This window comes from Rhineura floridana, chromosome 9 (assembly GCF_030035675.1).
Source record: "Rhineura floridana isolate rRhiFlo1 chromosome 9, rRhiFlo1.hap2, whole genome shotgun sequence".
Lineage (NCBI taxonomy): Eukaryota > Metazoa > Chordata > Lepidosauria > Squamata > Rhineuridae > Rhineura > Rhineura floridana.
In genome coordinates this window covers 112922962-112950738 of record NC_084488.1, presented here as the reverse complement: position 1 = coordinate 112950738, position 27777 = coordinate 112922962, and the positions used below count along the sequence as shown (strand labels likewise).

The 27777-nt window shown below is 45.4% G+C and overlaps 1 protein-coding gene and 1 pseudogene across 11 annotated transcripts in view; one reads left to right on the top strand and one right to left on the bottom strand.

The window, feature by feature from the left end:
* Positions 1-3371: 3371 nt before the first annotated feature.
* Positions 3372-3490, bottom strand: LOC133364731 (5S ribosomal RNA; annotated as a pseudogene).
* Positions 3491-21674: 18184 nt separating this feature from the next.
* SEPTIN11 (septin 11) overlaps positions 21675-27777 on the top strand; it is a 104167-nt gene continuing 98064 nt past the window's right edge. For 4 of the 11 annotated variants that reach the window (XM_061583331.1, XM_061583332.1, XM_061583330.1 and 1 more), the window contains exon 1: positions 21689-21903. In XM_061583331.1, the coding sequence (XP_061439315.1) occupies positions 21877-21903 (27 nt within the window). In that variant the 5' untranslated portion in view covers positions 21689-21876. Of the gene's footprint in view, positions 21904-27777 lie in introns of all 11 variants that reach the window. The other 7 variants (XM_061583325.1, XM_061583326.1, XM_061583324.1 and 4 more) reach the window with 6 other exon arrangements.

The following is a 27777-nucleotide window of genomic DNA, read 5'->3' as shown; positions in this document are numbered from 1 at the left end:
TTGATTTATTTCACAGGCATTGGCTTAAATCCTTCATGGATCCCAAAGTGATTCACATAACTTGTAAAGCAAGATGCCTCAGCAGCTTGGCAGTTTCAGGGCATGGTACACCTGGCCACATAGCAAAGTGGTCATCTGACTGGGCCATCGAAGGCCAGATCAGTTTGCAGCATGCAGGGAAGGTGACATTTTGCTTTGCACCTTTTCACAACTGATCTGACTGCAGAGGCCAGCAATCTGATAACAGCTTTGCCATGTGTGGGGATCAAAGGAGCACTGAACATCTGATATGGCCAGGGTTGGTTTTCATTTGTTTGTTTACTTTTAAAATATATACTCTGCATTCCTAGAACACAGACAGAGCATTGCTAGGCACTTAAAAGACTCAGTGCACAGGCCCGTGGCACAAAATTTGTATAAAAGTTGAATATAATAATTTTTGTGTATAGATGCAAATTTAGGCTGACTTTCAGAGGGGGTGGGAACAAACCCTGGCTGTCAGGGCTTTACTCTGAGCTATGGGATGCCAGCAGGATCTCCTGGGTGACCTTGGGCCAGTCACAGTCTCTTAGCCTAACCTACCTTAGAGGGTTGTTGTGAGAATAAAATATGGAGGGGGAGAACCATGTATAACACTTCGAGCTCCTTGGAGAAAGAGCAGCTGCTTATGTACATATTAAAACTAAAACAAGTGCCTCTGAGCATGTTAAGATAGCGGGTGGCTGGGGTTTCACCAGTACTGTGCCTTCAAGTGCACCCAATCACCCTGTAAAAAAGCAAGCAAATATATTTTAAATTTAAATAAAGGGACAGGAGATCTGGTGCTGCAGCATAAATGATGGGGGGGGGGCTCAGGTCCCCTGGTCACCCCTTAACAATGCCCCTACCCACAAAGCTATCAACAGTGATGGCCGGTGCCCATTGGGATAGAGAGTTGACCTATGACCTGGGAGACCTGGGTTCAAATCCCCACGAAGGTCACTGGGTGACTTTGGGCTAGTCACTGTCTCTAAGCCTAACCTACCTCACAGGGCTGATGTAAGGATAAAACAGGGAGAGAAGAACCATGTACAGCACTTGAGCTCCTGGGAGGAGCAGGTGGTATATACATTTAAGAAATAAAGAAGATAATAAAAAAATAGGGCAGAAGGCAGGGAGACTGAGAGCAGGTGAAGCCAGGGCTAGTGACAGGCAGAGCCACCCCCTGGCTGGCTGTATGGCTGTAAGTTAAAAAGCAGAGAGGTGAGGGTTGGCTGAGGGCAGGATGGGGTTGGTGCCACAGTGCCCCATACAGCCCTACAACACTGGCTGTATATTGTTGTTGTTGTTATTGATTTCTTACCTGCCCTTCACCATAAGGTCCCAGGGCAGGTTACAACATCAATATACATAAAAAAGATTTTAAAAAAATTTTTTAATTGTGAAAACAATTTACAGTCAGAAAGTGGGTCCTAAAATATGTATCTCAGTGCCAAAGGCCAGGGTAAAAAGATGCATCTTCAGCATATGACACAATCTATACAATGAAGATGCCAGGGTCAACTCTGTTGGGAGGGAATTGCACAGCTTAGAGAGACTACCACAGAGAATGCCCTTTCCTGGGCTACCACCCCCCAAAATTCTGAGGGTGGTGGAACCAGGAGTGTAATTGTCCGGGTTCGCAAGGAATCATAGATCTGGTACTTTTTTGAAGAGCAGGGTCTCAAACAGGTCCCTACATACGAGCCAATCAGCATGAAAAGGGAGTGTGTTATCCACTGAGAAGAGTGCTTGTCCTTTCGTGCTGACTGGAGCCAATTGGAGGTGAATCAGTCACTGTGAAGAGTCTTCTCTGTAGCTAACACACAGCCTTCTCTTTCATGCTGACTGCTCCTAGGGACATTTGTTCTAGTGGAGTGTGGGCTCGCAAGATGACAGGGAGAGCAAGGGAGATGAGGGAAAGTGGGAAAGGGGGTGTGGCTGTGAGGGGGTGTGGCATGACTATCATGAAGGGACTCTCCACTTCTGAATTTGCCGCTACGCTACTGGGTGGAAGTACGAGGTGCGCCTGGCACCAACACTATCATCTTTTCAGCGCCAGGTCAAGACTTTCCTCTTCTCCCAGGCATTTTAGCATGTGTTTTTAAATTGTTTTTATATTGTTTTGAATTTTAAAATTGTGTTTTAAGTTGCTTTTAAAATATGTGTTTTAAATTGTATATTTGTTTTAATGTTTTTGATTGCTGTAAACCGCCCAGAGAGCTTCGGCTATGGGGCGGTATACAAGTGCAATAAATAAATAAATACGAAGAGAGCTGCCTCCCCAGCTGATCTTAGCAGCCAACAGTGCCTGTAGGAAAGGAGGTGCTCTTTCTGTTATGTGTCTCTGCATCTCCCAGGCCCCAAACCAAAAGGGCTTCCAATTTTATCTGAATTCAGTTTAGGGCCAGCCAGAAATCCTTATGTGTGCATATAACTCTGACAGCTGGTGAGAACAAGCCCATCCTCTTGATGAGGCACAGTACCTGTTACTCTGCTACGTCACGTTACGTAGCTCCAATAATAGTTAGTAGTCATTGGGTGGCTCTGGCTTTGGAGTCATAATCCTGTATTTATAACATATGCGAGTTGCTATGGATGTTGCTGAGACGAAGTGAAGAGAGCATGTAATTACTTAACTGGAGGATCAAAGAGGAGATGACAAAACATGATGATAAATACAATATTTAGGTTAAATAGGAGAGTACAAGTGGCCACATTATTTCAGGTGTTAGCTGAATGGGTTTAGGGTTGAGCAGGATATATGTGTGTCAATAAGTGTTTTTAAAAAAAGGTAATGAACAAAGGAGATGCACACGTTGGTATACACATGTAGACACAAGCTGTTCACGTTGTTGTTGTTATATGCCTTCAAGTCAATTACGACTTATGGCGACCCTATGAATCTTTTTTGGATGTATTCATAGGGTTTTCAACAGCTGGTATAGCACAGTGGGGAGGAGAGCCTGGCTGGGAGTCCAGAGTCTGTGAGTTCAAATCCCCGCTTGCGTCTCCTGGGTGTCAAGGGCCAGCTAAAGATCACCCCCACAGGGAGTGGCTCAGGGGTTACGTGCCCTGCCAGCTGTGCAGCCATGGGCAAGCTGCATAGTCCCAAGGAGCCCAATTGCCCCCCAGGTGTCAGTTGTGGACAAGGAAGGGGCTGGCTTGTGCAGCTGTGGCAAGCTGAGCAGGCCCTAGCCAGGTGGGGAGGACTAGCCTCAGAGGGAGGCAATGGTAAAAACCCCTATTCATAGGGTTGCCATAAGTCAGGACTTGAAGGCAGTCCGTTTCCATTTTCATAGGGTTTTGATGGTAAGAGTTATTCAGAGGTGGCTTACCATTGCCTTCCTCTAAGCCTACTGCACCTGGTATTCCCAGGCAGTCTCCCATCCAAGTACTAATCAGGCCTGACCCTGCTTAGCTTCCGAAATCAGACGAGATTGGGTGTGTTCAGGGTAGCATGGCCGTAGCCTGATCTGTTCATTACCTTTTTTAAAAAAGACAACTATACAATTCATTGCCTTTTGGAATGGACTTTGCAAAGGGACTTTTTAAGAGAGAGCAGGGAAATCTCTCTGTCTGGCTTGCAGAAATGATTGAAGGAAGGTCCATCGTTCAGTGGCAGGGCACCTGCTTGGCATGCCAGAAGGTCCCAGGTTCAAACCATGGCATCTCTAGGTAGGGCTGGAATGCTCCCTGTCTGAAACCCTGGAGAGCCACTGCCAGTCAGAGTAGACAACACTGAGTTAGGGGGGAAATAATGGTCTGATTCCGTATATGGCACAGTGGAGGCTCCCATGTCAGTGAATTTGCTCCGAGTTTTAGTTCAAATTTTCAAGGCTCCTGTATCTTTCTTATACAGATCCCATCAGTTGTAGTTCAAAATGTTTGGAGGGCACCAGGTTGGCAAAGCTCCACCTGCTAAATATCTACCTGCCATAGAGCTCATAGACACATGAGCCCAGTGGCCACTGGAGATAGATCAGTTCCCTGTGGGAAGGAAATCTGAGAAGTTGGTTGGACTCTGAGAGAGATACAACGTGGACTTGAAAACAGGGTTGCTACCTTTTCTTCTGACAGGGCTCATGTGTCTATGAGCACTATGGCAGGTAGATATTTAGCAGGTGGAGCTTTTCCTAGCAGGAGATGTAATGCTGGTGAATCTTCTCCTGTTGCATTTCTGCCTGGTGTGCAGATATTGGATGTACAGGAGACCTGTCTGGAAAATGCAGGGGGGGGGGAATCCTAGTGGAAAGAAAAAGCATAGCAGCCTCAAGATTATAAACTGGGCTGCTCCAGACAACCTGCTTCTTGCACATTCATCTTGATTTGCTTACAAAAAGCTGAGCAGGAGTTTGGACTGTATTTGGTTTTTATTGAACATGTGTCTTGATTTCTTTGTGGGGGGGATATGACAATGAGCACTCATCCTGCCCAGTGCACCTTATATATATGTCTTCCCATTAATCTTTTGTTCACCACACACTTTTGAGTGCACCTCCCCTCATCACTTTCCTAACTGCAAAAAGTCCATGTTTTGAAAAAGTGGATTTGTAGTACCAGGACAACAGAGTGCTCTAATCCAATGTAATGGTGCATTCTGGTATGCACTTGAATAGGCATGGGGGGGAATTTTGATTCAGTTCGCACTTAAAGTTGAATCTACCAAATTTGCACTTTCTGAAACAATATGTGAACCAAAACACAGCTATGCTTTGGAATTCGTCCATATCTGAATTTTGCGATGCAGTTTTCCTGCCCATGTTTGCAAAAATTCACATAATCAGGGAAATGGGGCATAAAAATGAATATATTAGTGAAAATAACATGAACAAATGTGTTAGGGAGAATTGCTTACAAAAATGTGTATTTTGTATCAAAAATACAGTTTGCTCTAAAATGCTGATAAATTTTCATGAGGGTTTTTTTTTAAAGCCAATTGCTGTAGAAATGTTGAGAACCAAATTTAAGATTGGAAAAGTGAGAAGAGGAGAGAACTGAACCTGACTTGCCCTTCCATCCCTGCCCTTTAATCTGTTCTGCAGAATTCTGACAGCCTGGAGGTGCCCTTTGTCCACTCCTTCTTGAGCGTTTGTTCTGATTTATCCTGGAGGTGACTGCTGTCGTTGCTAGCAAATGTGGGAGAGCTGAGTGAGAACAGTTTGTTTGAATGGAGTTCAGACCCAATTACAGAATATTTTTGGAAACTGTACAGACAGGGTTGGCCCTGCTGAGACCTGGAAGCAACATGCAAACACAAAGCATTCAGAGGCATAACTATTTTGCAGGCTTAAATCCTGAGATAATAAATGTTTTTTGGCAGGGCTGCAATTAGTATTCTTTCCCCACATGTGCAATTTAAAAAATGTGATTTACTGTCCTGAAACCATTTCTGCATTCCAGTCAGAAATAGCAGTTTAACCTGTTCTGCCTTAAAATTTTGCTGAAGACGCTTAATGCACATAAGGTATTCTGTAAGCCATTTTTGTGAATGCATAATCAGGGTACCAAAAGCATTGTTCTCTCTCCCAACCCCCCTTCTCTTAATGTATGTGTTGTGTTTTTGTGGTGAATGAAATCTATATTAAAGATTTTTTGTTTGTTATGTGCCTTCAAGTCGATTACGACTTATGGCGACCCTATGAATCAGTGACCTCCAAGAGCATCTGTCATGAATCACCCTCTTCAGATCTTGTAAGTTCAGGTCTGTGGCTTCCTTTAGGGAATCAATCCATCTCTTGTTCAGCCTTCCTCTTTTTCTACTCGCTTCTGTTTTTCCCAGCATTATTGTATTTTCTAGTGAATCATGTCTTCTCATTATGAGTCCAAAATATGATAACCTCAGTTTCATCATTTTAGCTTCTAGTGACAGTTCTGGATTAATTTGTTCTAACACCCAATTATTTGTCTTTTTTGCAGTCCATGCTATGCGCAAAGCTCTCCTCCAACACCACATTTCAAATGAGTTTATTTTTCTCCTATCTGCTTTTTTCACTGTCCAACTTTCACGTTCATACATAGAGATTGGGAATACCACGGTCTGAATGATCCTGACTTTGGTGTTCAGTGATACATCTTGGCATTTGAGGACCTTTTCTAGTTCTCTCATAGCTGCCCTCACCAGTCCTAGCCTTCTTCTATTGTCTGCATTTTGGTTAATGATTGTGCCGAGGTATTGATAATCCTTGAGAAGTTCAATGTCCTCATTGTCATCTTTAAAGTTACATAAATCTTCTGTTGTGATTACTTTTGTATTTTTGACATTCAGCTGTAGTCCTGCTTTTGTGCTTTCCTCTTTAACTTTCATCAGCATTCTTTTCAAGTCATTACTGGTTTCTGCTAATAGTATGGTGTCGTCTGCATATCTTAAATTATTGATATTTCTCCCTCTAATTTTCACACCTCCTTCATCTTGGTCTAATCCCACTTTCTGTATGATATGTTCTGCATACAGATTAAACAAATAGGGTGATAAAATACAACCCTGTCTCACACCCTTTTCTATTGGGAACCAATCGGTTTCTCCATATTCTGTCCTTACAGTAGCCTCTTGTCCAGAGTATAGGTTGTGCATCAGGACAATCAGATGCTGTGGCACCCCCATTTCTTTTAAACATTCCATAGTTTTTCATGATCTACACAGTCAACAGCTTTGCTGTAATCTATAAAGCACAGGGTGATTTTCTTCTGAAATTCCGTGCTCCATTCCATTATCCAACGTATGTTTGCGATATGATCTCTGGTGCCTCTTCCCTTTCTAAATCCAGCTTGGACGTCTGGCACTTCTCGCTCCATATATGGGAAGAGCCTTTGTTGTAGAATCTTGAGCATTACTTTACTTGCATGGGATATTAAGGCAATAGTTTGATAATTACTGCATTCCCTGGGATCCCCTTTCTTTGGAATTGGGATATATATTGAATGCTTCCAGTCTGATTAAATTAAATTTTAAATTTTAAATTGAATTAAAGATTATGAACATAGATTTGGGGATCTGGTATTAGCTAATCCAGATGGGAAAAGTGTGATCTTTTGTTGGTCTGCTCCACATCAAGCAGCTTCATAAGAACATCATAAGAGCCTGCTGGATCAGGCCAGTGGCCCATCTAGTCCAGCATCCTGTTCACACAGGGATCAGCCAGATGCTTGTGGGAAGCCCACAAGCAGGACCTGAGTGCAAGAGCACTCTCCCCTCCTGTGGTTTCCAGCAACTGGTATTTGAAAGCATACCCCCACCAATTATGGAGGCAGAGCGTTGCCATTGTGGCTAGTAACCTTTGATAGCCTTATCCTCCATTAATTTAACTCTCTTTTAAAGCCATCCAAGTTAGTGGCCATCACAGGACTTATCCACATGGGAGCATAACTTTGTGCTAAAGACGCTGTTTTTTCCTCCATTTTCTGTTTGCTCCATCCACAGTAAGGGCTCAATGCCAGATGCAAACATAGTGTTTTCTATTCACACTGAGGGGAAGGATCCATCATGTAGTTTTCTAATGACCATGCCCTCTAATTTAATATTTCCACTCCCTCTGGTTACTTGGCAACTGAGCATGCTCGGTTTGTTCTACCAGTACGTTTCATTTTTAAAAACAACAACCCGGAAGTGTGATTATTTGTATTTTCACTGGTACAATACAGCTGAAATACAAATATTTGTTTGAGCTTGTGTTTGTGTTGAGTTTGTGTTATGCTTTTGTGCACAAGTTAGGGGAAAAATAAAAATAAGGCAGCATTTGTAGTGACATAAAAACATCTAGCAGAAATGGGGACAGCAGCTGGAAGTTGCTTTTCAGCCTATAAGAAATCGAATGAACAGAGGAAGGAGTGGGCGTGGAGAGGGGAATGATTGACACACCCACCTAAAAGCATTGGAGCAAAGTGTCTGCAAGCAGTAGAGATACAGAGTGAAGACTTTTTCCCTTTCCTTTTCGTATTATCAGAGGACTGGGTTAGTGTGGATTTACAGGGGGAAGACTGTATGATAGTTTGTGTTTGCCAGTAATGCCATGTGAACCATGCAAATTTAAAGGAGATGTGAGTAGCACCAAACATACACTAAACCACCATGTAGATGAGCCCACTGCCTCTTCTGGAAGCAAATTCCATAGTTTAATCTTCCAGCATTCAGCTTCATTGGATGTCCACGACTTCTAGTGTTATGAGAGAGGGAGAAGAACTTTTCTCTATCCACTTTCTCCATGCCATGCATAATTTTACACACTTCTATCATGTCGCCTCTGACTTTCCTTTTCTCTAAACCAAAAAGCCCCAAATGCTGCAAACTTTCCTAATAGGGGAGTTGCTCCATCCCCTTGATCATTCTGGTTGCCCTTGTCTAAACCTTTCCCAGTTCTACAGTATCCTTTTTGAGGTGAAGCGACCAGAACTGTATACAGTATTCCAAATGCGGCTGCACCACAGATCTGCACAATGGCATTATGATATCGGCAGTTTTATTTTCAATACCTTTCCTAATGATCCCTAGCAAGGAATTTGCCTTTTTCACAGCTGCCGCACACTGTGAAACTGCAAAAAGCATTTTGGGGCTTATTTATTGACATGATAGAAGTGTCTAAAATTATGCATGGAGAGAGTGGCTGGGGAGGCGCTTCTTATGTTCTTAGGCTGCAGCCTTTCCTCGTAGGGGAATCGCTCCATCCCCTTGATCATTTTGGTTGCCCTTTTCTGAACCTTTTCCAGAAATACACTATCCTGAGGTGAGGTGACCAGAACTGTGCACAGTATTTGACATGCGGCCGCACCATAGATTTGTATAATGGCATCATATAAAAAATTGTTGCCTTTATTTTCCTTGGCAGCATGTATATGAGGGAAAGCACTGGATGCTTTGCCATTTCTTCGGATGGATCATTTGAAAATCCGTATTTGCTTCAAAATACAGCAGGGACCATTGTTAGTTCCATCTTACAGGGGGAGATGGGACTGAGATTTAGTAGCATAGGAAGCGACGCTGACTTATACGACAGTCAGATGACTGGTCCACACAGCTCTGCATGGTCTGTGGCAGGGGAGGGAGAACCTTAGTCAATGTGGCCTTTCAGGTCTCTCTGTCTGATCCTCAGAACTCTCCCCAGGCTGCACACCCTCTCCCCAGGTCACACCCCTCACAGGCTGTCAAGCCCCAGGTGACCCAGTGGGGCCTGGATCAGGAGGTGGGGGACCCCCAGGGCCCCTTCCCAGTGCAGAGTGACTCTGAAAGTTCCATACTTTCTGCAAAAACAAGACCAGGAGCAGACTGCAGTACAGATTAACAGGTAATATTGAAAACCAGAGTAAAGCTAAAGAAGAACAATAAAGCAATCATAATGCCAAAATACAATTTAAATAACATCCCAGAAGAATATAAAGATCAAATAAGGAACAGATTTGAGGCTTTAAACTTAGCTGATAGAGAACCAGAAGAACTATGGATTGAAGTCAAAGCCATTATCAGAGAAGAATGCAAAAAGACAATACCTCTAGTTAAAGAGAGAAAGACCTCAATGGATGACTGACAAAACTCTTAAAATGGTTAAAGAGAGAAATAAAGCAAAAGCAAAAGGAGATAGCAAAAAAGATAGGACAAGAGCCTTATTTCAAAAGATTAGAGAAATTAAAGGGAAATTTAAACCAAGGGTAGTGTCGAGCCCAAGGTGACCCAGGGGGGCCTGGATCAGGAGGTAAGGGACCCCCAGGGCCCCTTCCCAGCACAGAGTGACTCTGGGGGGAGCTCTTCGAGGGTGCACTCCCAGCTCTGCAGATGGGAGAGTTGCCAGATGTGGAGGATGCTCCTGAAGATCTGGGGGGAGGAGACACGACCAACCACTCTCTGATTCCCACGGGAAATTTGCCCGCTCACGTGGAGACCCCTCCTTTGGTGAGCATCCCAGGAGAGCCGTTGGAGCAAAACCTCTCGTGCGTGCCAACTCCACCCCAAGATTCCTTGTGTGGCCCTTCAAATGCCTCCCTGCCAGAAACGTCTCCTCCCCCTTCAATGGAGCCGGCACCTGAGGAGTCTAGACTGTCCGATGAGCAGAGTTGTGAGCACCCTCTGTCACCTTGTGTGTGCCACCTAGAAAAGAGGCTTGGCCAAAGGGAGGTCCTGCGCAGGAGTCAGAGATTACGAGCGAAAACCTTTCCTACTTAAGCCCGCGCCCCCCTGATGAGGGTGCTGAGTCAACTCCCCTTACATGCTGCAGAGTAAGCCTGAGTAGTCTAGTTAGGGATTACAGTGAGCCAGTTAGTGACCTCTGTGAGACGCCTTGCCTTCGATGTTACTCTAATAAAACAGGAATTAATTCCAGTCTCGCTTCTGTTTCATGATTCTCACTCTGGGCAGGACACAGGCTCTCAAGTGTTTTTCTCTTGCTGGGATTTGTCCTAAAACTTGATAATGCTTCTTGGTTGTCTGGATGGAGGAAAGGGAAGGGCAGTGGCAGCTGGTAGCTCCATGTCAGTGGGGCAATGGAATCTGCTCTGGCTTTTCGTCCGAACTTTCAAGGAGCTGTCCAAGGTGTTTACACTGCCCCACTGAACACCAGCCACCACTGGAGGTGTGTGTGTGCATTTGTGCAGAAACTCGCCTACTGGACAAAAGTCAGTTCACACTTGTTGCTCTGCTCGCTTTTGCTTCTGGGCCCACCCGCCACTGGCATGTGGCCCTCAGGTGTTACTGAGAAGGGATTGTGGCGCTCGGGCTGAAAAAAAGTTTCCCTGCTCCTGATCTCCACGTAGTGGTGGCTGGTGCTCATTAGGACTAGTTGGGTGGAAGGCAGGGAGACTAACAGTAGATGGTGCCAGAGCTAATGACAGGCAGAGCCAACAAATTCTAGTTTTGTCCCCATCCTCCTCCCTGCTGAGTTGTACAAGGGTGACACTGAGACTAAGGAGGTGGAGGAAGGCTGACAGGCAGGTTGGAGTGACTGAAGGTAGACGGAGGTTGGCAGGGCAGTGCCCCATGTGCCCGAATGGACCATCTTCCACCATCAACACAGACTGGCAGCGGCTCTCCAGGATTTCAGACAGGGGACATTCCCAGCAGTCCCTGAGCAGGCAGGGATTGAACCTGGGGCTTTCTGCCTGCAACGCAGGTGCTCTACCACTGAGCTAAGGCCCTTCCACCACAGCCTTTCCCTAGGAAGTGGGGAAACAGCTTGGAAGGTAAAGTTGTTGGTGAAAAAAGCCAGGCCTGACTCATGACATTTTGCTGACTGAAGCAGAGGACAAGATTCCTGCCCACCTCCTATTCCATGTACAGAAGCCAGCTGGACCGAGGCGACAGCTTCTGCTCTTGCACCTAAGTGCAACAGGCTAGTTTAGGGGGCACAGGGCATCCCTGCCCTCCAACACCTCCTCACTGCTCTGCACCCATCAGCATCTGCTGTGTAACGATGGGGCCATCCAGAGGAGAGAGGGCTTCATTGCCTTTCGCCCATCTGCTGCACCTTCTACTTTAGGTTGCAGCCTCTGTGGCTAAATTTTGTCAAGAGTGAGGGAAATAGGAGGACTAACTACAATACAGATCTACACTAATGTTGCACACTCTTACAGAGCCCCAAACCCACACTTAATACTCACTTCTGTGCTCCCCTTCCCTTCTAGGTTCCTGTGTCTTTAACAATATAGACACTATACTGGGATAAGTCCCTTTCCCATGCTCCTAATAGCGAGGGGGTGGTGAGTGTTGTTGTAAAAGACCCTCCCCCTTGTCACAGGCTGTTTAAATTCCTACCAGATGATCTTAACTGACTTGGATAGAGAGAGAGAGAACTTCAAAGGGTACTGATGGAACAGAGGAATTTGGTGATTTTGTTTATTACATTTATATCCCCCCTTTCCTCCAAGGAGCTCAAGGGGGCTTGCAAACATGGTTCTCCCCTTCCTGGTCTTATCCTCACAACAACCCTGTGAGGTAGGTTAGGCTGAGAGACAGTGACTGGCCCAAGGTCACCCAGTGAGCTTCATGGCTGAGTGGGGATTTGAACCCTGGTCTACTCAGGTCCCAGTCTGACACTATAACCACTACACCACACTGATGGTGGTATGTTTGTAAGGTAGCCAGGATCTGTCAGTAGACTTGCCATTGGGCCCATGCAGTGTAAGAGAAGGTTAATGCTATCTTTTCAGCACCTTTTGAAGACTTTCCTCTTTCAACAAGCCTTTTAAGTTGAGACCTATCCCAGTCTGTGTCTGTGTTAGAATTGCTTGTTAATATGTGTTTTTTAAATGTTTTTAGCCCTTTTAAAAAAGATGCTTTTAAAGCTTTTTTTAAAAATGTTTTTAACGTTGTAATGTATTTTAAGGTCTGTTTTTATGATGTTTTAAAGTGTTTTTGGCGTTTCTGTTTGCCGCCCTGGGCTCCTGCTGGGAGGAAGGGCGAGATATAAATCAAATAATAAATAAATAAATAATGTGCTGAAATCAGCAGCCCAATGTATATGTAGTAGTCGGAGGCAGTATGCTTCTGAATACCGGTTGCTGGAAAATGCAGGAGGGGAGACTGCTCTTATGCTCAGATTCTGCTTGTGAGCTTCCCTTGGGCATCCGGTTGGCTTCTGTGAGAACAGGATGCTGGACTGGCCTGATCCAGCAGGGATCTTTTTATGTTCTTATGATGTGCAGAAACATAGGGAGACAGGAGGCTGGCTTACACCAAGTCAGACCACTGGCCCATCCTGCTTAATATTGTCTACCCTGACTGCCAGCGGTTTTCTAGAGTTTTGGACAGGGAGACTCTCCCAGCGCTGTCTAGAGATGCTGGGGACTGAATCTGACACCTTCTGCATGCAAAGCAGATGCTTTACTGTGGCCCTTCCCCTTCCTCACAGGAGAAAGGTAAACGTGCATCATCTCTTAATGTCTGCATATCAAGCTGCTGTTGGACACGCAAGAGCAGGCCAGACTGCATTTTCCTAGTCAGTTGGCAACCTTATAAGTCACTGGCTGATCCAGCTGTGGCCTGGATTTCTCGTGACATGCTTGCATCCTTCTGTCGTCTTCTGGGATCAATAGTTTCTATAAATAGCAGTAACAGGAGCAACAGGCTCCAGGCTGCCACTGAAGTCTCAGCGCCACTTTGGCAAAAATGCTCCATAAAACCATCACTATCAGCACGCCAGTCTGTCTCTCCTGGATGAGGGAGGCCAACATTTTTGTGTGAAACTACACAGGGGAAAATGCGGGTTGGAAAATGTTTATTTCCATTTTTCTCTTTCTGTGTCTTCAGATGAAACGCACTTTGGAATCCCAGCCCAGTAATAAATGCTCCGTTCCCTCTGCGCTGCCTTATTATGCAACATGAATCACAGTGAAACCTACATAAACCCTCACCCACGTTATGTAATCTCTACCAGACCTCATCACAGAGTCAGTGCAAAGGAATTCCACTCCACCTCAGTGAGCTTATCAAGGGAACGACTTTTGTGTTATTTCATCAGTTGATTTAATGGTTTTCTTTGCATTTGTAATAATATGCATAATGTGTGTTCATGCTACAAAGAAAGAGGGCTGGGGAGAGAGAGCCTGGTATCTTCCGCCCACACAAAAAAGGAAATCAGAATTTTTTAGCAGAATAACCCAAATGCTTTACTGAGAAAATCTGACTTTGTGTAAATTATGTAAAAGGAGCAGATTTGCATATATGAAATTTTAGTAACGCCGGAAGCTGCCTTAAACCAGGTCAGATTATTTATGTCTGGGCTGTACCACTTCAGATTGGAGGTGTGAGTGCACAATAACCAAGTCAAATTATTTATATCTGGGCTGTAAAACTTCAGACTGCAGTGCAACTACACATAATCCAGGTTATTTGTGCTTGGGCTATACCACTTCAGCCTGCAGATGCAAATGCACTCAGGAATATAAGGAAGCAACCTTAGACTAGATTAAGCTGTTTGTCTGTCTAGCCGGCTATCATCTCCTTAGACTAGCAGCAGCTCTCTATGGTCTCAGGGCGAGGTGTTGAATTAACACATTCAATTTCGACTAAATTCAGGGTAAAATCCAAGTTCAGGTTTCCCTTTTTCTCATTGCAAGTTTTTATGTAGCTTCTGATACCATTGCAGGAAGCTGCTTGGAAGTGGAGATGTAGAAAAGGAGAATCATGACGAATAGTCCGATGGTAGGTAAATGGGCAGGTACTGGAAATAGCTGTGCAGAAACACGCTTAACAGTAGCTATGGAAGCGAGGGGTTTATGCAGTGTTGGGGGAAAAATCCCTTGATTTGACCACTAGGTGGCTTCCTTATACCAACTTCCCCAGTGACTCCCAGAGTGGTTTAACAGTCAATCCCTTTTCCTGGGGAACTCTGGAAATTGTAGCTATGTGAGGGAAACAGAGCTCTCCTAACAACTCTCAGCACCCTTAACAAACTACAGCTCCCAGGATTCTTTGGCGGAAGCCACGACTGTTTAGAGTGGTGCAATGCTGCTTTAAATATATAGTATAGATGGGGCCAAATGTGCATACCGGCAAGTCAAATGCTGTATCAGCAGGTTGCTTCCGGGGAAAACCGACTCCGGCTGACTTCCAACCATGCCAGCTTATGGCAAGGAAATTGGGAGACTTCATGTACAAGCACAGGATGAACTCTGCAGGGCCAGCCCTACCAGGAGGCAAAGTGAGGCAGCTGCTTCAGGCAGCAGATGCTGGCGGGCTGGGAGAGGCATCGGATGGCAGGACTGTGTGGCACACAGCCTGCCCTGCATCGATCCCCTACACTGGCTTGCTGCCTTCAGTTGCAATGGAGCATGGGTGGTGAACCTTTTTTGGCCTGAGGGCCACATTGTCTTCTGGGCAACCTTCCAGGGGCCACATGCCAGTGGTGGATGGAGCCAAAGGGAAGAGTAGAGCAACGAATATATATATATTATCTTTGTACATAGAATCATAGAATAGTAGAGTTGGAAGGCCATCAAGCCGAATACATACAGTCTGCTAGTTTCTACACACACCCCTCTCTATTCTCCTTCCAAGCAAAGAGGCATTGTTGGAGCTCAAGGACACATTTCAGCCAGGCAAAAACATCCAAGGAGGGTGCGACTGAGGAGGATGCGTGGCCTGGGAAGAATCCCAGGGGCCAGCCAGAGTCCTGGAGGGCCACATTCAGCGGTGGAGGATGCTATCTTGTTGGCTGTGTTGAAGTAAGATTCAGTCGCCAGCTTAGTTGGCTTTTGGACACGGGAGTAGAGGAAGCATCATCTTTTTCTTTCGCCTCAGGAAACAAAATGCCTTGAGCTGGCCCTGGAGGCCTGAATTATGATTTTAGGTGTTACCAATACGTTTGCTGCAAGATCTTGGGCCTTTAGATGCTGCCTCAATCGCTTCGGCTTAGACGAGGGGCAAGGATATGCAACAGCTAGACATCTCCTCATTAACCAAGCTCCAGTTGCTATGTGTGGGCACACCAAACTGCTCACAACTGGAGACATCTTCAAAAAGACAACACAGGTGTCTGGTGGTGGCTGAAGATAGTTTGGGAGTGGGGAAGAGGAGGTATGATGTTCCTGTATGTGAATATAATGTATATATGGTAAGTGCAGGTTTATTATAGGAAATATGGTACGTGGAGTGAGTGAGAAGGGGGAGTACATGGGCTGTAGAATGTTGGATGATGGTTGGCTGTGTGTTTGGAATGGCTGAAGGTATAAAAGGGAGAATGACAGTTGAGTCTGGGTGCTTGAGGTGGTGGTGTTTTGGTGGATGTTGAAGGTGGTGGGTGTTGAAGGTTGCTGTAGAAAGATTGGATTAGGAGTTCTGAGGCAAATATTAAGAAGTAAGAACATAAGAGAATCATATATGAAACCATACGCTTGTGAACAAAACATATATAAGTAATCTTGTTATTCCTAGTGTGAACAATAAACATTTTCTTGGTGTACTTAAAGCCTGATTCCTTAGCTGGAGCGTACAGACCAGGGGGGAAGGCAGGGTAACCAAGGCTGGAGAAGAAATTGTATCTAATGGTGGTAGCGGTAAAGGAGGAGATATTGTATCAGCATTCAGTACCACAGAACAACCCAGAGCTGTGAGCTTCATAGGCAAGAGGCTTCAGGGGGGTTGGGAATTACCGATACACACAGACACAAGGTATCATATAGCCAGGAAGAGACTAAGGCACAGTCTGGAGGCTATATTGAGTACACAGAGTGTTGGGTAGTGTGGCCTAGCAGAGGGATCTTTTGAGATCTGTGCTAGAGCAGAGAGAGGTAAAAATAAACACGGCGATCCTGACTGCTGGTAGCCACGAGTGAGAGCGTCACAGGTGGTGCCAGGGGAAGGACGTCACAGAGGGCTTAGAAGGACGGTAACAAGTCATGGTTGAGGTGTGTGTGTGTGTGGCAAGAAAGTAATAAACACAATAGGCTTTTTACAATGCAGAGCGAGTGTGTATCTGAACTTTGCACATCTCTTCCTTCCTTCCTTCCTTGCCGTATCTTCCTTTTAGATGATAAGCCATACAGGCAGGGGCCATTTTATTTTCTTCTTTGTGCTGTTTAAAGCATTAACAATAGCATTAATACCATCAATGTTGCCATTATAATGGGTCAGGTAATAGTTTGACTGCGATAAATTGGGCCTTTACAAGGGGGTTGGACTTGATGGCCTTATAGGCCCCTTTCAACTCTACTATTGTATGATTCTAAGCTCTGGGTTTGAATCTCCTCCTGACTAATGTATATATTTGCCATATATTTTTGCCTGTGGGGGGAAAAACAGCCAGGAAAGTGATTATAAGTTGGAAAAATGGCCAGGAAGGGGAGAGGCGTAAGCTGCCCCTCCCCTCCCTGACATATTCATCCACTTGAAGTCCCAGATTCTCGTGGCCTCTTTTGGTTTTTAAAAAGTTGGGGATTAATACCCACTACATGTAACAACTCCATCTGATACAGAGGCTGCGCCCCTACCTTCCCAATCACCTGCTCCCATTGGTGGTACATGCCCTGATTTCCTCTCGCCTAGACTACTGTAATGCGCTCTACGTGGGGCTACCCTTGAAAATGGTCCGGAAGTTGTAACTGGTACAGAATGTGGTGGCACGCCTGATTAAAGGCAGCCGCTGGCGAGATCACATAACTCCAGTGCTAAAAGAGTTGCACTGGCTACCAGTTGCTTGCTGGGCCCAATTTATTTATTCAAGGTGTTGGTTTTGACCTTTAAATCCCTATACGGTTTCAGCCCAGTCTATCTGAAGGAGCGACTCCAGCATCATCAGCTATGCCGTCCAACAAAATCAGCCTCAAAAGACCTTCTCTCTATCCCATCAGTCAAAACAGCCAGACTGGTGAGGACCAGAGAGAGGGCTTGTTCAATTGTGGCCCCCACCTATGGAACTCTCTCTCAAATGATCTCCGCCATGCCCCCTCTATAATGAGTTTCCGCTGGGCCATGAAGACCTGGCTCTTCAGGCAGGCTTTTGGGGCAGGCTAGATTTTATTATCTTGTGTCCAGATTTTTAATGTTTATTGTATCTGTATGCTTATTTTGTACGTCACCCAGAGTGGCTGGATAGCCAGTCAGATGGGCAACTAAGAAATTCAATAAATAAATAAATTTAGATGTTAGTCTTCTGTCAATAAAAACTTGTTTCATGCACCATTTGTTTTTGCTCTTTTACAATCTGTCATCATAGTTATCATTTCACAGATGGGGAAACTGAGGCAGAGAGAGGGGGAGACTGCCTCCATGTCACTCAGGGAGTCAGTTTTTGATTGCAGGCATACCAGAGGTTTATTTATTTATTTATTAAAATATGTCTATATTGCCCACTCACATAAACTATCAAGGCAGTGCATAACATAAAAAAACATTAAAAAAAAACCCAATACAAAATGAACACAAGAATGACTGGCTTATCTAAAAAAAACCCCCACAGCTGAATTGATTCAAGCCCAACATGTACCAAGTGCACTGCACAGCAATGGCAAAAAGTGGTATAGCCACTTTTTTTTTTGCATCTTCTTGTATGCATCAAAGCAACTTGCATTAATATGACAATTTGAGAATTCACTGAGGTTGGCCATAGTCACATGTCTAATGTCACCGTGCAAAAAAGTCATCAGCTACACCAACAATATTTTTAGGGAGTGCCAATTAATTAAATTTATATCCCGCCTTTCCTCCCAGAAGGAGCCCAGGGCGGCAAACAAAACACTATAAACACTCAAACATCTGAAACAGATTTTAAAATATATTAAAACAAAACATCTTTAAAAACATTTTTTTAAAAGGCTTTAAAAACATCTTTAAAAGCAATTCCAACACAGACACAGACTGGGATAAGGTCTCTACTTAAAAGCCTTGTTAAAAGCAGAAGATCTTCAGCAGGCACTGAAAAGATAACACAGATGGCGCCTGTCTAATATTTAAGGGAAGGGAATTCCAAAGGGTAGATACCACAGCACTAAAGGTTCGCTTCCTATGTTGTGTGAAACAGACCTCTTGATAAAATGGCATCTGCAGGAGGCCCTCACAGTGATTGACTGAGTATATAAGGGGTAAGACGATCTTTCAGGTATCCTGGTCCAAAGCTGTATAGGGCTTTTTACACGAAAACCAGAACCTTGGTAGCTAATGGTAGAGACGCCTAGTCCAAGAGCTATACCCACATAGAGATGTCCCTGCCCTGAGGTAGGGTGATTTGGAACTGTGGAACATAGCAAGCTGCCTCATACCAAGTCAGACTATTGGTCCATGTAGCTCAGCAGTGTTTACACTGAATGGCAGCAGCTCTCCAGGATTTCAGGCAGGATTCTCTCCCAGCCATACATGGAGATCGCAGAGATTGAACCTGGGATCTTCTGCATGCAAAGGAGATGTTCAACTACTGAGCTATGGCCCTTTTCCTAGCCTCAGGCAGGAGGTTTTGGGTGACACAGCAGACAGACATTGCCACATGGGCATCTTCTGCCAGGGATTTGTCTTGGAATGTTGTAGCTACTGTTGTTGTTATTATGAGTGGGTTGCTTTTCTCGCCAAGGTGACCCAAAGTGACTTCCATTAATCAGTTAAAAACAACAGAATCAATAAAACCTAAAAACACTTCTGACAATTAAAAACCGGTTAAAACAAGCACAATCAATGCAAATAAATGCAAATGAGGGGCAGGTATAAAGGTCCCACCCTGCTAGAAGAGTCATCAATAGCCGAGATCCCACTCATGAAGGGCAAAAGGCCTGGGTAAAGAGAAAGGACTTTGCCTGGCACCTAAAGATAGTGCCAGGTGTCCCTTTTTAGGGAGGGTATTCCACAGTTGGGGGGCCACTACAGAAAAGACCCTTTCTTGTGTTGCCACTCTCCGAACCTCCGTGGAAGGAGCACACAAAGAAGGGTCTCCAATGATGATCGGAGGGTCCAGGCTGGTTCATATGGAGTCCTTGAGGAATCAGGGTTCTGAACCACAGAAAGCCTTATAGGTCAAAACCAGTCTGGAAACTAATTGGTAGCTAGTGCAGTCATGCCAGAATTGGTGTCATATGTTCAGACCGACTTAGGAAGGTCAACAATCTGGGTGCCAAATTCTGCACCAGCTGCACTTTCTGAACCATGGATAATGCATTGCAGGAGTCTAACCTACAGGTTAGCATAGACAACAGAAGTTAGGCTGTCCCTGTCCAGATAGGGGTGTAGCTTGGCCACCAGCTGAAGTTGATGGAGGGCACTCCGTGCCACCGAGGCCACTTGAGCTTCAAGCGACAGTAATGGATCCAGGAGTACCCCCAGGCTACGTCATTGCTCCTTCAGAGGAAGTGTGACCACATCCAGAGCAGGCCACATCCCATCCATCCAGTCGAGGGAATCACCCACTAACAGTGCTTCAGTCCTATCTGGATTAAGTTCCAGTTTATTGGCTCTCATCCAGTCCATTATGAAGGCAAGGCACCAATGTAGCACATCCACTGCCACACCTGCAGATGTAAAGGAGAAGTGTAGCTGTGTGTCATCAGCGTATCGCTGACAACATATTCCAAAACTCTGGATGACCCCACTCGACATTTTCATGTAGATGTTGAGTAGCATAGGGAACAAACCCTGCAGAACCCCACACTGAAGGTTCCACTGGGCTGAGCAAGAATCCTCAAACATCACCCTCTGAAAATGACTGGAACCACTGCAAAGCAGAACTGCCCACGCCCAACTCGGACAGCTGCTCCTGGAGAATGCCACGGACAATGGTACTGAAAGCCGCTGAGAGATCAAGGAGAGTTAAGAGGGATGCACTACCCCTGCCTCTCTCCTGACGTAGGTCAATTATACAGGGCGACCAAGGCCGTTTCTGTGCTGAAACCGGGCCTAAACCCAGAATTAAACGGATCTGGAACATCGGTTTCATCCAAGAGAACCTGTATCTTGCCTGCAACCATGCGCTCAAGAACCTTGTCCAAAAAGAGGACTGGCAAGATTTTCTGAATCCAGGGAGTTTCTTAAGGAGTGGTCTGTTGAAATGAATGGGAGTTGTGCATGAGGACAGTAGTGCTCTTGAGCATCATCCATGTATTCCAAGGAGGCTTCTGCATGAAACCTGCCTATGGTTTGTGCCCCACCGCTCTTACAGTTGTGTGCACGCTTCACAACTTCTTCAACCTCTAAAAAGGCTCTGGCAGGGATAGCTCCGTCGCACAGCGATGAAGAGGAAAACAGAGTCTGCTTGCTTTCGCTGCACATGGACGTCCTCATAAAACATGTTTGGCTGCACGTGTTTTTTGGAAAGCCCACCCCGCGCTGATCCTTTTTGGAAGTTGAAGGGCTCAGTGCAGGGCAGGCTCTCCAAGAATGTCCTGCCCATCAGCTGACATCACCAGTGAAGATGGCCTAAGGGGCCAAATTGGGCACCCTGGCAGGCCAAGATTCCCCACCTGACTTAAATGATTTTTTCCCTGCTGATTGCAGCAATTGTAATGCCCCGCACTAGGTTCATACAAATTATTATATAATTTATAATTATGATTTTTTATTGTTTCATTTCTTATACATTGTATTTTATTGTATTACAATTTGCATAACCCAGACTGAAACACAAGATAAGGAATAAGAGAAGCAATGAAATACAATTAAAAATAGATATGAAAATTTAACAGGGCATGCTGTAGACCACCTGAACGAAGCTGGTGGTCGGTCTACATTAACTCCCCAGGGTTTCAGGTAGGAGACATTCCCAGCCAGCCCTACCTAGAGATTCTGGGGATTGAACCCGGCCCCTTGTGCCTGCAAGACAGGCCCTCTCCCCTGACCAATTCCAACGGGCAGCCTCAGGGAGAAGAGGGCCCGATCTCTTCCAGGCCAGGCAGCCGCGTTCCGCCGGCCTCTCTTCCCGCCTGTCCCTCCACCGGGCGGCGGCTGATGCGAGAGAAAGAGCCAGCGCCGCTTTCGCTGTGCGCGGACTGGGACATCAGCCATCCGCGAAAGGGGTGGCCGGCGCGCCAACGCTCTCCGAGCCCCGTCGAGGGAGGGAAGCGCTTCGCCGCTCGCCTTTCTCCCGCGGGCGCCGTCCGTCCGTCCCCGGCAAGTCCTCCCCCACCCCGCCGCGCGCCCTCCGGGTAGGAGCTCCGTGCGCCCGAGCGTGACGAGGGAAGGAGCGCGTGCGCGCGCGGGGTGGGGAGGTGGGATACTCCTGGCGCCGCGCGAGCTCCCCCTCCCCGCGCCACACACACACACACGCGCGCGCGCGCGCGCACACACACACCCCTCTCGCGAGCGAATGGTCGCTTCCAGCCGGGTGGCCATGTTGCCGCTTATAATCGCGAGCGCAGGCGAAGGCAGAGTCTGCTTTTCATGTGAGCGGCAAGGACGCGCGGCGACGGAGGAGGAGGAGGAGCAGCGGCCAGAGCCTCGTTGCACTCGCAGACCCCAGCGCAAGCATGGCCGTGGCGGTGGGGAGACCCTCGGTGAGTCCGGAGCGGGAAGGCACGTTTGCTGTCGCGGGGGGGGGATGCTCTCCAGACGGGCGCGTAGCCCCCATGTGCCCGCCTGCAGGGCGAACATAACGGGGATGGGGATGAGCGGGCCGAAGGCTTTTTTCAGGCGGCAGCGAGAGGTCCCCGTTAGATTCACCGTTGGAGGTGAAGGCATCTCGCTGGTTCTCCATTCATTGCAAAGGGGGCCGTGAGGCGGGCGCGTGTGGAGTGGAATGGAGGGGCTGGGCGCGGGGCTGGCTCGGGGACACGTTCAGACGTGACTTGCCAGGAGGGGGGTCCGTACCCTAGGGTATTTTTTTTTTTACCTTGTGTACCAACCTGAAAAGGAAGGAAACCTGGGAAAGTTTTTTGTTTAAGCAGCAAAATATGGAGCTGGATGTTTATAGCTCGTGTTTTATAAAAATAGGGCACGTCAGAGGAAGGGGGGAGCGGCGACCAAACGAGCACCCACCCGGTTATTCTGAAATCTTCAAAATCAATAAATGCAATGAAGGTGTGACTTCATACTAAATAAATAAATGAAATGAAAGTGTCTGGGGTTGCAGATGGGGGCAGGGAGCAAAGTTTTCCTCTAGCTTTCGGGCACTTGTGGTGAGAACATGTGGAGAATAGAATCAGAGTTGGAAGGGGCCTATAAGGCCATGAAGCCCCCCCCCCGTTCAATGTAGGAATTCAAATTAAAGCAATTCCGACAGGTGGCAGAAAGGGATGAAGGTGTCTGAGCACGCGCATACACACCCGCACATCCGTAGTTGTGTGGTTTTGTTAGTGGACTGAACAGCTAGGTGATACATTTACAATGTCTGTGTATAAGTGTGCATCTCTTTCTTAGGCTACTGCTTCATTCATCTGATGAGTTGGATTCCAGTACATGAAAGCATACACCGCCAGCCTCTGCCAACCTTGTGCCCCCCTAGATGCTTGGGACTACAACTCCCATCAGCCTCAGGCAGTACTGCTGCTGCAGTCGGATGGAGTTGCAGTCCAAAACATCTGAGGAAGGGAACACACTAGGCTGGCATGCACCATAATAAATGTGTAAGAGTGCAATCCTAAACACCGTATACTGAGAAAGAATCCTTACTTAGTTCAAAGGACTTGCTCCCAAAGAACTGTGTAGGATTGCACTCTTAGTCTTCAAGGGACCACAAGACCCTCTTTGTTTTCTGTGATGCAGGAGGGGGTGTTTGAACTGCAGCTTTTCAATCTTTTCATACCAAAGACCCACCTAAAACAACAGGGCTCACTAAATGACTCTCCATCTTTCTCTTTGCGTTTTTCTCCAGCTGTTTTTCACTTGCTTCATTTTCCTTCTTTCTTTGGAGGGGATGATGATGATGATAATAATAATATTCAACCCCAAAACAAAAGAAAGTGAGATGTGAAGCTGGCAGTCCTGAGATAGAATCTTGCCTTCCTGCAGCCTCAGTGGTAAAGAGTTGCATGCAGAAAGCCCTTTGGCTGCAGCTAAGAGCATCTGCTTTGCATGGTCCTAGGTTCAACCCCTGGCATCTCCAGGTATGGCTGGATCCCTGCTTGAAACTCTGATGAGATGCTGCCAGTCAGGGTAGACAGTACTGAGCTAGATGGACCAATGATCTGGTTCTGTATAAGACAGCTTCCCATGTTTCATCTGCTGCACTAGGACAACAGTAGTGACCTGCCTTACAAATTTGTCGTAAGTGTGTAAAACAGCATAAAGTACAGCATAAATGTACACATAATTATTTTGGAGTGTGACTTCCCTTTGCGATCCTGACCCAGCTGTTGAAGAATAAAGTGTTATAAAGAATCTAACCTTGTCTTCAGACCTACACTTTTGGATGGATTTGCCTGCCCTTGTATTTACAAAGAAAGGGGGGGGGGAAATTACTTAACGGAGTTGAAATTGCAGGACAAAAACTGGAGATGAGAAACAGGCTCTATTTGTGTGTGGTTTCCAGCCTATTGCTTTTAGGGAACTTTATCTTTTAGCCAACATTCTCCAGTAATTTTGTGAAGGGAAACAGGCTGTAGGTATAGAGGACTCTATATATTGTATGCTGGTGGCCTGTTAACCACATTTCAAGCAGGGCAAGGCGAACTGTTGCATATAGTAGGAAGTCTGTCTTTCTGGACTGCATTCTTGGGAGGTTTTCAAACATCCTCTGTTCAAGCAGCAGTGATGGTAACAGTACCGGATGGAGACGCATTTAACCTCGCCTTCTTCTCCCTTTCCCTCCCCTAAAAAAACTTCAGTTGGGCAAAGCTGTAGGGTATCCTCTGGGGATCAGAGGCAAAGTTGCGTGGAAAAGCAGTAGAGGCGTATATATATAAAAGGTTGGTTTCAGTGTGAACTATAACTCCTATAACATTCTGTGTGCCTCCTCAGTTGAATAGAGACTGAAATGATGTTGGTGACTCAGTTTGTTTGTTTGATTCTTAATGGCTTCTTGGGCAGTTTCCCACACACTGAAACATCCAGCTGCTGCCCCTGCACTGTACAATTCTGATTTTGTTAAGGTGGGGAAAGAAAGAAGAAAGGGGAGGGGGGAGAGTTGAGAAACTTTGACTTGAGTAGCCCCATTGGCTAAGCATAGGAAACCCAAGAGGCTCCTGTAGCACCTTAGAGGCTTCTTGTACTTCTTGTGGCAAAAGCCTATTTGGCAGGCGTGCAAAGCACAGGGGAGAAGGTGTCTGCTTTTCTATACCTGTGTATGTCAATTAGGTTTGTGGGTGAATCTGTTACACAAATGGAAGCTAAAAAAGATTAAGGGGCATATCCTTTCAAGGTTGAGGTTTCAAGCTTGAGGATTTTAACTGTTGTTAAAAAGAAGAAGGGATTCCTTGGAGAAATGTTGGAATGAAATTAGATCTCTGAAGGAGTTCCCCTCCCCTCCTTTTTGTAGCTTTTTGAATAAATCAGTAACGTCTGAGAAACTTTTATTTTGCAGACGTGCCAGTCAGTTTTACATAAAGAGATACTTACAAAAAAAAAAGAGAGACAGAGATTCTTTCGATTACGTCTATAACTTAGAGAGATGTTGGTGAAAGTAAATGCTGACCATATGAAGACTGTCCCTGCATCATCAGGGGATGGGTAAGGGAAGAAAAGGGGGAGGGAGAAAGGGACTTGATTGACTTTTTCCTGTTCATTCTTTTAAAAAGTGCATGTCAGTAAAACAGATGTTGCGCCTGAGCAAATGACTTCAATGTGGCTAATTTCAGAATGTGAAAAATAGTGTCTGCATTCAAGATGTGACCTGGCTTCCTTGCTTACTTTCTGTTACCGTTTTATAATACAATTTGTGGTTCTAATGGGCTAATGCACTGCATTGTGTTTTGGCAATTGCATCATTCCCCCCCCTAAAAAAAGTATGCTGCTTTTTTTGTGAATGCAAGAGAGGGAAGTTACATTTTTTGTTTGAAATAAATACTGTAAAAATTTAACTCGTCCCACAATTTCCTCAGTGCAACTGGTAACAATGATTAAGAATTAGGATGTGGGATTTGTTACTTTCCAAAAGGTCCAGTGCAAAATGTTAGCCACACAGGAAAGGTAAATGATTCACAGGACCAGTTGAGATAATGTGAGCTAAGAGCAGGTGTGTAAAAAGCTACTTGCCTATGGTGAGTAGAAATAGTCTCCAGGCAATCGGCCAGGGAAGCTTTTGTGAGGTGGATGAGTTGGTGGGTTTTTTTCTCCTTCCTTTCACTGTGCCACACATTATGAGCATGTATTTGTGTAATATTTGTGTACTTCTTTGTGAAGCTGTTGGGGTCGGCAGCAACTAGAGTTTTTACACAATTTATACTTCCACACCAAACCATGGTTAAAGAAACGTAACTATCTTTGACATAATGGGCCAGTTTGCACATCATGGTAAACCATGTATAATGGTTAGGAATGTAGGCAGCTGCCTTATATCAAGTCTGACCATTAGTCAATCTAGTTCTGTTTAGCTTACACTGAATAGCACTAGATCTCTCTGGTGTTTCAAACAGGGCTCTCTCCCAGTCCTGAGTGGAGGTGCCAGAGATGAATCTCTTCATTTATTATTAGCTTCTCTCATTATTTTCTCTCTCTGCACATGTAGAATATCAAGGGGAGTAACTTCTGAGCATGTACAGGGTACCATGTCACTAGCTCATCTCAGCAGACCATCACATCTGTGGAATTAGGGACCATCCATAAAACATGTCAAACTTTTAAATACTCTGTTTAACACACACACCTATCACACTTTCTCTCTTTGTTAACCAATGCCAAATCCTTCCTTTCTCACAACTTTGCTGTTCTTCTCACAAAGTCTGACATACTTTATGGATGGTCTCTAGAGAATGTGACTCTTAGGCACAGAGACCATTTCCCCCCATTCTCTTTTTTGGCATGAACAAACTGCAGCCTTGTAGCCTCTGGGGGTAATTGTAAATACAGTATCCGAGTGCTTTTTATCTAACCCTTTCTTACCATATCTTTATAGGAATCTAGCTATTGTACTACTGGTCTGATGAGCAGGTTAATTGGGTTAATCATTAATAAAACTGCTGGAGTGAGCAGTCCCTTTTTCCCCCTTTGGCCTTACGTGTAGGCTGTGAGGAGGGAAAATCCAGGGAAAAAAACAAAGATCAGTTCGGCTTGATTTAACTGGACCAAGATAACATTCATGAGTCACAGAATTTGCCCGCTGAGATGCGCTGTCAAGATGTGACCACACTGATGATAAAAGAATGCATATAAAGTAAGTGGGACAAACGTTATCAAGCAAACCACTCTGTCTTGGATAATGTTTGCTCTAGCTACTTTTATGAGTAACATTATCTAAAGTATAACATTCTCCACATTTGTATCAGAACAGTTACTGTTTAGTCCCCGTCTGCAGCAGTGATCTGGCTATGAATTCTAGAAGAAAAAGTGACTTTTTAAAAAATATTTAAGCTTCAGTCTTCTACCTTTTCAGACCAGAGATCCACCTTTAACCCCTGCCTGCAACAGGGAACCCTCTAAATATTTTTGCCATAATGCCCATCTTTTTCTGTCCCAACCAGTGCCTGTCTTTTTCTTCCTTTCTGTTCTCCCCGTTTCCCACCTCTCTGCTTTCCCTCACTTTTCTTTAAACACACATACAAAAAATCTGTGTGGTGACATCTTTGATGGGATCCAGTTTTGGTCACAGGGTAGTCCAGTTGTAACGCCACAGTCCACCAGCTGAAGATTAACATCTTCAGAGGCTGTAACTTGGGTAATAAGAGCCAATAAGGATTTCTAAAATTCTTGCCCTTTCTCTGCATGTGTGTGGCCGATGAAGTGGGGAGGCTTTTTGAGGTTGAGTCCATTTCCAGTTGGAGCATGAATTTCTACTAGAATGCCCCACGGTGCATTTTGCCTGTTCCTAGGCATTCTCTGGTTTTGCATGACTGATCTTGAGAGCCTTGACTTCTAGAGAAGTTATAAATAAGTTTCTAGATCTCATGGCTCTGTTAATTACCTTGAGAATATGAGAGCAATAGGTTTGGAAGGCTCACTGTCCCCAGAAGGCAAGAGACGAGCTTCCCACATTAAATTTCAAATCTCATGATCTGAAAAATTTGGAATTGGCAATGGGATCTTGCTTACTACGATTGTTTGTTAAGGCTGAGTTGTTAGTACTAGATTTGCCTGTTGCCAATGGTTCCCCTTCAGAAATGTGTCAGTTACATGCAAACTGCTCATTGTGTAAAAATAAGCTGTGCAAATCAGCTACTTTAGCTGTGAGGTGCTTTGCAGCAGGCATCGTCCCAGTCTGATGCAGAAGAGCTTTTCTTATGTTCTTACACGTGGTGCTGTTCCAGACGTTAATGATGTGTTGTGTGAAAAAGGCAATT